At 48.4% G+C, this 10,996-nt stretch overlaps 1 protein-coding gene across 1 annotated transcript; it reads right to left on the bottom strand.

The window, feature by feature from the left end:
• Positions 1 to 252: 252 nt before the first annotated feature.
• LOC138352330 (uncharacterized) lies at positions 253 to 3,106 on the bottom strand. Its single transcript, XM_069304711.1, has 2 exons — positions 1,808 to 3,106; positions 253 to 1,656 (listed from the first exon to the last, which is right to left on the bottom strand). The coding sequence occupies exons 1-2, from the start codon at positions 3,104 to 3,106 to the stop codon at positions 253 to 255; spliced, it is 2,703 nt and encodes a 900-aa protein (XP_069160812.1).
• Between the last annotated feature and the right edge of the window lie 7,890 nt (positions 3,107 to 10,996).

The raw sequence follows: 10,996 nt of genomic DNA, 5'->3' as shown, positions 1-10,996 counted from the left end.
GAGACTCTCGAATGCCTTCTGGCAATTCTCATTCCATATTAATTTCACCCCCTTCTTCAACAGATTGGTCAGGGGGGCGGCGATGGAGGAAAAATTAGGGACAAACTTACGATAAAAACCAGCCATACCAAGGAAACGCAAGATGTCCTTCCTGGTAGCTGGCGTAGGATACTGGACTATTGCCTCTATCTTGCTGGCCTTCGGCGCAATCCATCCTCCTCCAACCTTATGACCTAAGAAGATGACAGAGGTTCAGGCAAACTCAGATTTATGCAGGTTGACCACCAATCCTGACTGGAGCATGGCCTTGAAGAAATCCTCTATGTGACGCAGATGATCCTGCCAATCTACATCATATATTAATACATCATCGATGTAGACTAAGGTGTTTTCCACGTCACGCAACACAGTACCCATCAGTCTCTGGAAAGTGGAGGCCGCGTTTTTCATCCCGAATGGCATCACCTGACATTCAAACAGCCCGTCGGGAGTCACAAATGCTGATATGGGTTTGGCCTTTTCCGTGAGGGGAACTTGCCAATAGCCTTTGAACAGGTCAAATTTGGTCAGGTAACGGGCTTTACCTATGGCATCCAGACATTCCTCTACTCTGGGGAGAGGGTAGGTATCTGCTACTGTGACCTTATTCACCTGGCGATAATCAATACAAAGACGGTATTTCTTACCAGGTTTGGGCACTAGTAGTATCGGGGATGACCATGGGCTCGAGCTCGGGGCTATCAGATGGTGTTTCAGCATGTAATCTACCTCCTCTTTCACCACCCGTTTCTTCAGTGGGTTGAGACGGTACGGGTGTTGCTTTATAGGTCGGACTCCTTCCTCCAGCTTGACATCATGCCTTAGGACAGATGTTAACCCTGGAACATCTTCGAAGATAGGTTTATATTGCCGGATCATCTGCAGCAATGATGATTGATGTCCTTCGGCCACGTGTGTCAACTTTGCCTGCAAGTTTAACAGAATGTCTGAGTTAGCCAACACCTCCGCTTGCTCCTCAATGTCATCATTAGTGGTCACTAAGGTTACGGGGAGTGTATCTCGACCCTCGTATTTCTTGATCATATTAACATGAACCAAAGTTTCTTTCTTCCGGCGGTCTGGAGTACTAAGAAGGTAATTGAGATTAGTAACCTTCTTTACAACCGGGTAGGGACCTACAAATCTGGCGCTCAAACTCCCGGTTATTGTAGGAGTACATACCAAAACCAGATCTCCTACTTGGAACTCTCTTTGCTTGGTCCTTCTATCATACCTGCTCTTGCTAGTCTTTTGTGTATTTTCCAAGGTTCTTGTAGCCATCTCCCAGGCTGAGAACAGCCGGCCTTTATTTGTAGACAACCAGTCCACAATGTCTTCGTTGGTTTCCTCGTCTAGCCAATGGTCTCGTGCCACCTCTAAGGGACCTCTTACTGAGTGACCAAAGATCATCTCGAATGGGGAGATTCCTAGGGATTCATTGGGCACTGATCTTACCGCAAATAGGAGGTAGGGCAGGTCGTCAACCCACTTACTCTGCCGGTCATAGCAAAACTTCCGAAGCATGCCCTTCAACGTCTGGTGAAAACGCTCCAAAGCTCCTTGAGACTCGGGATGGTAGGCACTGGAGGTAATCTGTCGGATTCCCAGGTCGGCGATCTGTTGGCGAATCAAATGGGACAAAGTTAGATCCTTGGTCCGTCTGAATGGTCTTAGGAAGACCGTATCGCGAGACGTACCAGAGCAAATGTTTCACCAAGACCTTCGCAGTGATGGTCTTAAGGGGGATCGCTTCTGGGTACCTACTAACCCGATCTAGTATCGTTAGCAAATACTGCACCCCTGAGGTAGAAGGCGGAAGAGGGCCTACTATATCCAGGATGAGATGTTCAAAGGGCTCACCTATGGATGGAATGGGGTTTAAAGGAGCTTTGGGGACAGGCTGGTTTGCTTTCCCGGCCACCTGGCAGGCGTGGCAGGTTTTGCAGAAACGACGTACGTCCTCCTTCATATGCGGCCAGTAGAAACTCTTGGCTAGGCGTTGGAAAGTCTTAGAGATCCCACCATGTCCAGCAAATCTATTAGCATGGGCCGTTTCTAACAGCTTAGACCTGAACATGGCTGGGACGACTATCTGGTCATCTACCGCACTTGACTGGGGGTATTTCGGAGGAGGCCGGCGACACAGTACATCACTTGACCATACATACAGATCCCCTCCTTTCGAAGGAGAGTCTACGGTGTCGGCCAACTTCCGTACCTGAGGGTCCTTCTTCTGTTCCTCTATCAGCTGGGCTCGAGTCCAGTGTTCAGGAACCGGCATCTGGACGGGTGGGACTGGTGTATGGCTACTTGTAACCTGTGGGATAGGAGGAGAGTCAAACAAAGTGTTTAGATCTAGTGGTACATGGAGGTGCGCCTGAGACCTGGTTTGCACTGCTGCGATAGGACTGGTCTCTTCACGTCCTGGATTATCCACTACCAGGGGACAGTTGGGTAACAATCCTAGGGCTAAGTCATTGGCTAATATTACGTCAATCCCCTTTATGGGAAGACTATCCACCACGGCCAACCGACACTCACCTTTGAAGTGCTGAGAGTCTAGATGCACTTGTACCAATGGGGCAACGTACAAGGTGGAAGGGAATCCACCCAGGATTACCTTCTGCATCTCATCCGCCGATATACCTTCGGGTAATGATGTTTCCAGAATTAGAGACTGGGCCGCTCCACTGTCTCTAAGTATTACCACAGGCGTACTTGAAAGGTCACTGGCTACATACCCTTGGGAGGTATATGGGGCGAACAGTCCTTTCCTCTTCTCTAGGGTGGATGTCGGTGGTACTATACTGTTCATCAGCATGACTTCCCTACGGGGATTATTACCTGAACTGCTACGACACTTCGCAGCAATATGTCCTCTCTTGCCGCAGGTCCAACACAATACATCCCTCTTCGGACTAATCTTCCGAGGACTATCTGAGGTTGACTTGGCGACACTACGAGGGGCAGTTCTATCTTCCGGTTTATGTTTGGCTGGATATCTTGAATAGGTCTTCGGGACGTACCTAGCAGATGGCCTATGAGTCAGGATGTATTCCTCAGCCATTGTGGCTGCTGCACTCAAGGTCTCTACCTGCTGTTCCTCTAGGTACATCTTCAGGTCTCCAGACAAACAATCCTTGAAGTCCTCTAGCAGTATAAGCTGCTCGAGGTCTTCTTTGGTCTCCACCTTCCGAGAGGCACACCATTCCTGGAAAAGTCGCTCCTTGATGGTGGCGAATTCGGTGAAAGTGTGCTCTGAGGTCTTCTTCAGGTTTCTAAACTTCTGCCTGAACGCCTCAGGTACCAATTGGTACGGCATGAGCACAACCTTCTTCACCTTGTCGTAATCGCCGGAGTCGTCAAGGGATAACGTAGAGTAGGCGATTTGGGCCTTCGCAGTCAAGACTGACTGTATCATGATGGCCCAATTCTCCCTTGGCCACTCCAAAGAGGCAGCGACTTTCTCGAAGGCTGCAAAGAACTTCGAAACTTCCCTCTCATTGAATTTGGGGACCATTTTGATGTTCCTTACCGGATCGAAACCGCTGGTGTCCGTTGTTGGCCTCCGACCACCGCCTAATCGCAATACTTCTAGTTCATGTTGTCTCTGTCTTTCTTTTTCTTCTCTCTCTCGCTGTTTCTCTTCCCTTTCTCGCTCTTCTCTCTCTCTTTCTCGTTCTTCTCTTTCTCTTTCTCGTTCTTCTCTCTCTCGTCTCTCTTCTCTTTCTCTCTCTCGTTCTTCTCTCTCTCGTTTCTCTTCTCTTTCTCGTTCTTCTCTCTCTCGTTTCTCTTCTCTTTCTCGTTCTTCTCTTTCTCGTTTCTCTTCTCTTTCTCGTTCTTCTCTTTCTCTTTCTCGCTCTTCTCTCTCTCTTTCTCGTTCTAATTCTAAACGCCTCATCGCCAATTCTTTATCTTGTCTCTCTCTTTCCATTTCTAATTTCTTCCATTCTATTTCTCGATTAATTTCCAAGGCACGCATTCTGACAGTTAGCAAGCTTTTATTCAGCTCACCTGCATCACTGTCAATGTCACTACCTTTATCTTCCTTTTCCATGGAAGCTATTTCCTCACCTTCCTTTGTACTAGGAGTCTCGCCTTCCTGTTTCTCCTCTGCCTTCAGGTGCCGGTGAACCTTGGACAAGATCTCCACACGGGAATCACTGGCACGGATCTTGATCTCCAGGTAGGCGCTCACTAGTACAAGCTCTGGTTTGCTCAGATATTTTAATCTGGCAAGACAGTCCTCTCTGTTCAGAAAAGCCTGCACATCGTCCAGATCATCGATGGTAGCTTTCTCTGCCATTGTCACCGATGGAACACTTAACTAGCACTTGACACACCGCTTACACGTTAACACTTAACGCACCGAGCACAGTTCTACGTCAATATTGCACTTTATCGCACCAAACACTGCACTTGCCAATATTGCACGTAATCACTTCGGGCACCGCACTACGCAATATCACACTTAATCACAGCGAACCCTTCGCTCTACAATATTGCACTAAATCACTGAGCACCGCACTAGTCAATCTTGCACTTAATTGCTTAGTCACAGCGAGCACCGCACTGCACAATATTGCACTTAGTCACTCTTGAGCACCGCACAGGACGTATAACGTCACAATCGTCACACACAGGGGGAATTATATACAGGGATTACGCCACTTCACCACCCCTGTCAAACATACTTAACAAGGGGACGGATCCCGCTGGGGATGCCAATTATGTTACGGCCCTCTCGGGACGCAACGGGGTTCTTACTCTGATGTTGTTAGAGGAAGTTGTATCCGGCCCCAAGCCAGTAGTGGCTTTCAAGGGATGTGATCCGTGACGCAAGTAACTTAAAGGGGAAGGGAAATAAAGGCAAAAACTTAATATAATATATTGACCACCACCAATAAATAATATATAAAAAGATTACACGGGGGGAGGGGTATTAACACTGTACACAAACGTCTTCTCCTGAAGACTCTGGATCCAGGCTCTTGGTGCTAAGTCCTCGGTGCTTTTTCGTGGCCTCACAACGAATCCTCTGAGAAGCTGAGCCTACCCTGGCCACAGGTCAGCCAAAAACACAGGTCCACTGGGGGCACCGCCGTGGAGGCCGTCAACCACAAGTCCAGCAGGTCTGCTGGCAGGTTCCGGACCCGCAACGCTGGTCAGGCCACTCCACGAACGATATTAGGGTAACGCCCTCGACAGGAGCCTCGTGTGATACCACAATTCACTCTCCTGTCCTCAATACCCCAGTGGATAATCGTCTCCAGCAGTCGGTCCCGGGTAATCCTTCTACTGCCACTCCACTGGCTGGGTAACACAACTGTGTTCTTCCGGGGGGGACGACTTCACAGCTGCTGCAGCAAAGCACAAGGTATGGAGACGGCTGCCTTGGGTAGACTGACTCAACTTCCATCACAGCAGTCCCAGGTCGACTCTGTAAGCAGACACGTCATCAATAACAGGGACACTAAAACACCTCACTTACAGGCTCAGACACAAACGCCCGTCATATCCACTCCATAGATGGCGTTGTAGTCTGAGCACCACCTCACCAGAGGTCAGTGGCGGCGGCGTTGAGTGCTGAACGGGACTGGAAACTGGCCCTCGTAGCTAGTACACGTTGTCCTCACCAGGTGTCGTCGTCCTTTTGGAGGGGGTTTCGGGAGCTGACCCACAGATGGCGCGGTCGTCACTGCTCCGTTTTCGGACGCTGGATCCGGGTTCGTAACATATATATATATATATATATATATATATATATATATATATATATATAAATATATATATATATATATATATATATATATATATATATATATATAGATAGATAGATAGATAGATAGATATATATACCAACACATGTCTAGCTGGCAACATACCAGCGTCCATAAGACCTATCTTTTTTGGAGCATCTCTCTGTGCTCTAAAGAAAAAGGATGGAGGGATCAGGCCAATAGCTGTGGGCAATTCTCTCCGGCGTCTCGTCGCAAAGGCAGCTGCAAGAACAGTTAGTGATGCAGCGGCCAACATGCTGAAGCCAAAACAGCTCGGGTTTGGCATTCCACAAGGGTGTGAGGCGGCAGCCCATGCAGCTCGAGCCTTCATCGCCAACATCACAGACGAAAAGGCCCTTATCAAGCTAGATTTCAAAAATGCCTTCAATTTGGTGCGGAGGGATGCTGTACTCCGTGCGGTTCATAGTCATTTCCCTTCCCTCTACCCTTTTGTACATTCATGCTACAGTATGGATCTTAAGCTACTTTTTGGCGAACATGAAATTGACTCGCGAGAAGGCGTCCAACAGGGTGACCCCCTTGCTCCTCTCCTTTTCTGCTTAGTCATCAAACAAGTCACAGAGGTCCTGTCCAGCGAGCTTAACATCTGGTTCTTGGATGATGGTACCCTAGCTGGTTCCCAAGACTCCCTCCTGGAGGACATCAGAAAAATCCAGGAACAAGGTGCAGTTTTAGGCCTCACCCTGAACCCTTCTAAATGTGAAATAATATGTTCCAACCAGGGCATCGTAGAGAGAATAGAGGGTCTTCTGCCAAATATCCATAAAACTAAACCTGAAGACAGCACACTCCTAGGAGCTCCCCTGGGGTTGAAAGCCATCGATGAGGTCCTTGATAAGAAAATCGCCAACCTTAAGAGAATGGATGGGAGGATTGAGGATATTGATGCTCATGATGCACTCTACCTCATCACCAGATGTCTGTCCCTCCCCAGGTTAACCTACTTTCTGAGGTGTTCACCATCTTACAGTAGCCAAAAACTAAGTGAGTATGACCGGTTACTGAAATCAATGCTAGAAAAAGCCCTTAACCTCTCTCTCGATGACCTACAGTGGAAACAAGCCTCTCTTCCCGTAAGACTTGGGGGCCTCGGAGTTCGAATAGCAACGCAAATCGCTGTTCCAGCCTTCCTGTCCTCCTTATCAGCATCCGACGACCTTGTGAAGGAAATTCTACCTGCCCACTTACATCAGCTGGGAGGTGTACATGATCCCAATTTTACACGCTGTTCCACAGAGTGGGCCTCTCGTGCAGGCCAATCACCTCAACCACCATCCCCAAAAGCCCACAAGCAATCCAGCTGGGATGGCCCCATTGTAGACCAAGTTGCTGCAGAGTGCCTGGGTGCTGCAACAACACAACACGACATTGCTCGCCTCACAGCAGTAGCAGCACCACATGCAGGGGATTTCCTGTTAGCAACCCCAATGTCGGCAACTGGCACGCGTCTCACACCACACGCCCTCCGAATTGCTGTGGCCCTCCGCCTTGCTGCCCCAATCCACACCAGATATAGGTGTATTTGCGGCGAGGTGGTGGCTGACAGGTACGGCCACCATGGCCTACTCTGCCAAAGCACAGGTGGATGGCACTCGAGGCACAGTGAAGTTAACGACATCATCAAGAGGAGCCTCACCACAGCTGGATGCCCAGCTGAAAGAGAGCCCCGTTACCTAACGCCCCATAACTCTGATGCTCTTATTGGTCGCCCGGATGGTATCACAGTGAACCCCTGGAAGAATGGCAAGCAGTTAGTATGGGACTACATGTGCGTATCAACCCTGGCTAACACCTACATTAACCTACGCCTACGGGATGGGTATGGGTCCACCACCGTCTACAGGATGGGTATGGGGTCCACCACCGCCTACGGGATGGGTATAGGGTTCACCACCGCCTACGGGATGGGTAAGTTGTGCATATATAATAAAAGATCAAAATCAAAATATTACAGCCCCAGATTTGAAACCCTCTATCTACTTGGTGGTCAATGGTAGTGTGGACTCGGCGAAGAACATAACCAACCGTCCTCACCTCCGGCCAGATTCACGAAGCAGTTACGCAAGTACTTACTAACGTGTACATCTTTCCTCAATATATGACAACTTTGGTTACATTTATTAAACAGTTCACAAGCATGAAAACTTGCCAATCAACTGTTGTTATTATTATAAACAGCCTCCTGGTGCTTTGCAGCTCATTAATTGTTTAATAATTGTAAACAAAGCCGCCAAAGATTGAGAAAAGATATACAGGTTCGTAAGTGCTTGCGTAACTGCTTCGTGAATCTGGCCCCTAACACGAGTCAGGCCAATCCGTCTCTGTGATGGAAAAGAGACAAGGAGAAACCAGATCTTCGCTCCTCCCAACTTTGCCCTCAACGCCGCCTTTACAGCTCCCTGCTGGTCTAGGACCTAATTTAGAGAGGAAGAAAGCGCGTCTTGAGAGTTGAGATAAGTGAGGAACAAAGGTTCGAGGCTGTCGAGATGATATTATATACCCGCCATTGTGCCCCAGCTCCGGCAGGAACTTGTCCTGGGGGATTAGGGTGACGCCATTCACTCCCGACCCGGTGGTTTCCTCAGTGGGGTCCCCTGGGGCGAGCACCTGATCTGTGGGGTTGTTGGGGAAGGCGGGTTGCAGTCTCTGGCTGGTAGGGAAGGGAGAAAGTGCCATTGGGAGAAAGTGCCAAGCCATTATGGCTATATTGCACTTGGAAAGGATCAGGATAAGGATTCAGGATGGGATTGGGAGAAAGGAATGGTGCCCAAGCACTTGGACGGTCGGAGATTGAACGCCGACTTGCAGGAAGCGAAACCGTCGGTCTACCGTCCAGCTCAAGCAGTTGGGCTGGCTGGCAGGGAGTGGGTCCCTGGCTGGTCTTCTGTAGTCCCTGGTTCAGATGGCTAGATAAAAAATACAACTACGTGTGTTACGAGCACTCAAAAGCGTATGCATTAATTAAATTGACTCTCACAAATTACCTCATGGTGTTAGAGGGTCGTAAAGTGGAGTGTACGCCACCTGTATACGCCCCGGATGACCAAACTACGAAGTTTGGCCCCCCACTCAACCCACTCCCACTGCACAAACATATACTCCACAACACACACACACCTCCACTACACACACACACCTCCACTACACACACATACACACCCACTACCACACTCACATCTCCACTACACACACACACACACACACACCCACCACACTCACACCTCCACTACACACACACACCACTATACACACACACGCACACACACACACACACCACTATACACACACACGCACACACACACACACACACACACACACACACACACACACACACACACACACACACACACACACACACACACACACACACACACACACACACACACACACACACACACACACACACACACACACACACACAGGGAGGAGGAGTGGCACTACTAATAAAGCGGAAATGGAAGTTTGATGAGCTGGAAAATCCGGGTACCAATGAAAGCACAAGCTTCATACATGGAACTCTGACAGTGGATGGGAAGAAGATTGTAATCTTGATACTCTACAATCCCCCACCAAACAGTAGAAGGCCCAGGCAGGAGTACGAGGACAGCAACAAGACATGTATGGATGAACTGCAGAGGGCAGCAACTTTAGCGCATAGAATGAGAGCGAAGCTGCTGGTCATGGGGGACCTAAATCACGGAGAGATAAATTGGGAAACGAGGAATCCCCATGGCGGGGAGGAGACCTGGGGAGCGAAGCTGGTAGACGTTATTGACAGGAATTTCCTAACACAGCATGTGAAAGAAGATACTAGGGAAAGAGGAGGGGATACGCCCAGCCTATTAGATCTCATTATCATTCAGAATGTAGAAGACATCGAGCAGTTGGAACATGAAATACCACTAGGAGCTAGTGACCATTGTGTCCTAGTCTTTGACTACATGATGGAGCTTAAAATTGTGGCCAAAGGACAAGAGGTCCGGGAAAGGAGACTTGATTACAGAAAAGGGGACTACAGAAGGATAAGGGACTACCTGGGAGAAGTGCAGTGGGAGGAAGAACTTAGAGGAAAAACAGTGCAAGGTATGATGAACCAAGTCATATTGAAATGCAAGGAGGCTGAAGATAGATTTATTCCAACAATAAAGGAAAAAAGCAGGAGGGAATATAATAACCCATGGTTTAATAGACAGTGTCAGGAAGCAAAGGTGAGAAGCAGGAGGGAGTGGAGGAAGTACAGAAGACAAAGGACAGAGGACAACAGGATTAGATGTAACAGAGCTAGGAATGATTACATTAACATAAGACGAGTGTCGGAAAGGAATTATGAGAACGATATTGCAGTCAAAGCGAAAAAGCAACCAAAATTACTACATAGCCATATAAGAAGGAAGATGTCGGTAAATGACCAAGTGACAAGACTGAGGAAAACAGAAGGGGCATATACAGAAAGCGACAAGGAAATCTGCGAGGTACTGAATGCAAAATTCCATGGAGTGTTCACAACCGAGCCTGAGCAGCTCCCATTGTTAGAAGAGATTACCCAAGATGAAAGACTATCGGATATAGAGGTGACAGCAGAGGATGTAATGAAACAGTTGACAACACTGGATGCAAATAAAGCTGTTGGACCAGACAAAGTATCACCGTGGATACTCAAAGAGGCAGCGCAGGCTCTCAGCGTGCCTCTGGCAATGATCTTTAATGAGTCACTTATGTCGGGAGAATTGCCCAGTTGCTGGAAGGAGGGAAATGTCGTACCGATTTTCAAAAAGGGTGATAGGGAGGAGGCACTTAACTACAGACCCGTATCACTGACAAGCATCCCCTGCAAAATACTTGAAAGAATAATTAGGCTAAGACTTGTTGAGCACCTGGAGAGCATTGGGTTTGTAAACAAGCACCAACATGGGTTCTGGACAGGGAAATCATGCCTAACAAACCTTTTAGAATTCTATGATAAAGTAACAAGGATAAGGCAGGACAGAGAAGGCTGGGCAGACTGCATATTTCTTGATTGCCAAAAGGCCTTTGATACGGTACCGCACATGAGACTGCTATACAAACTTGAGAGGCAGGCAGGAGTAAGCGGAAAGGCCCTAGTATGGGTGAAGAACTACCTAACAGGAAGGAGCCAGAGGGTAATGGTAAGGGGC

Source organism: Procambarus clarkii, chromosome 53 (genome assembly GCF_040958095.1).
Source record: "Procambarus clarkii isolate CNS0578487 chromosome 53, FALCON_Pclarkii_2.0, whole genome shotgun sequence".
In the NCBI taxonomy this organism is placed as follows: domain Eukaryota; kingdom Metazoa; phylum Arthropoda; class Malacostraca; order Decapoda; family Cambaridae; genus Procambarus; species Procambarus clarkii.
Note: the sequence above shows the minus strand (reverse complement) of the source record. Positions and strands in the feature narration are given on the sequence as shown.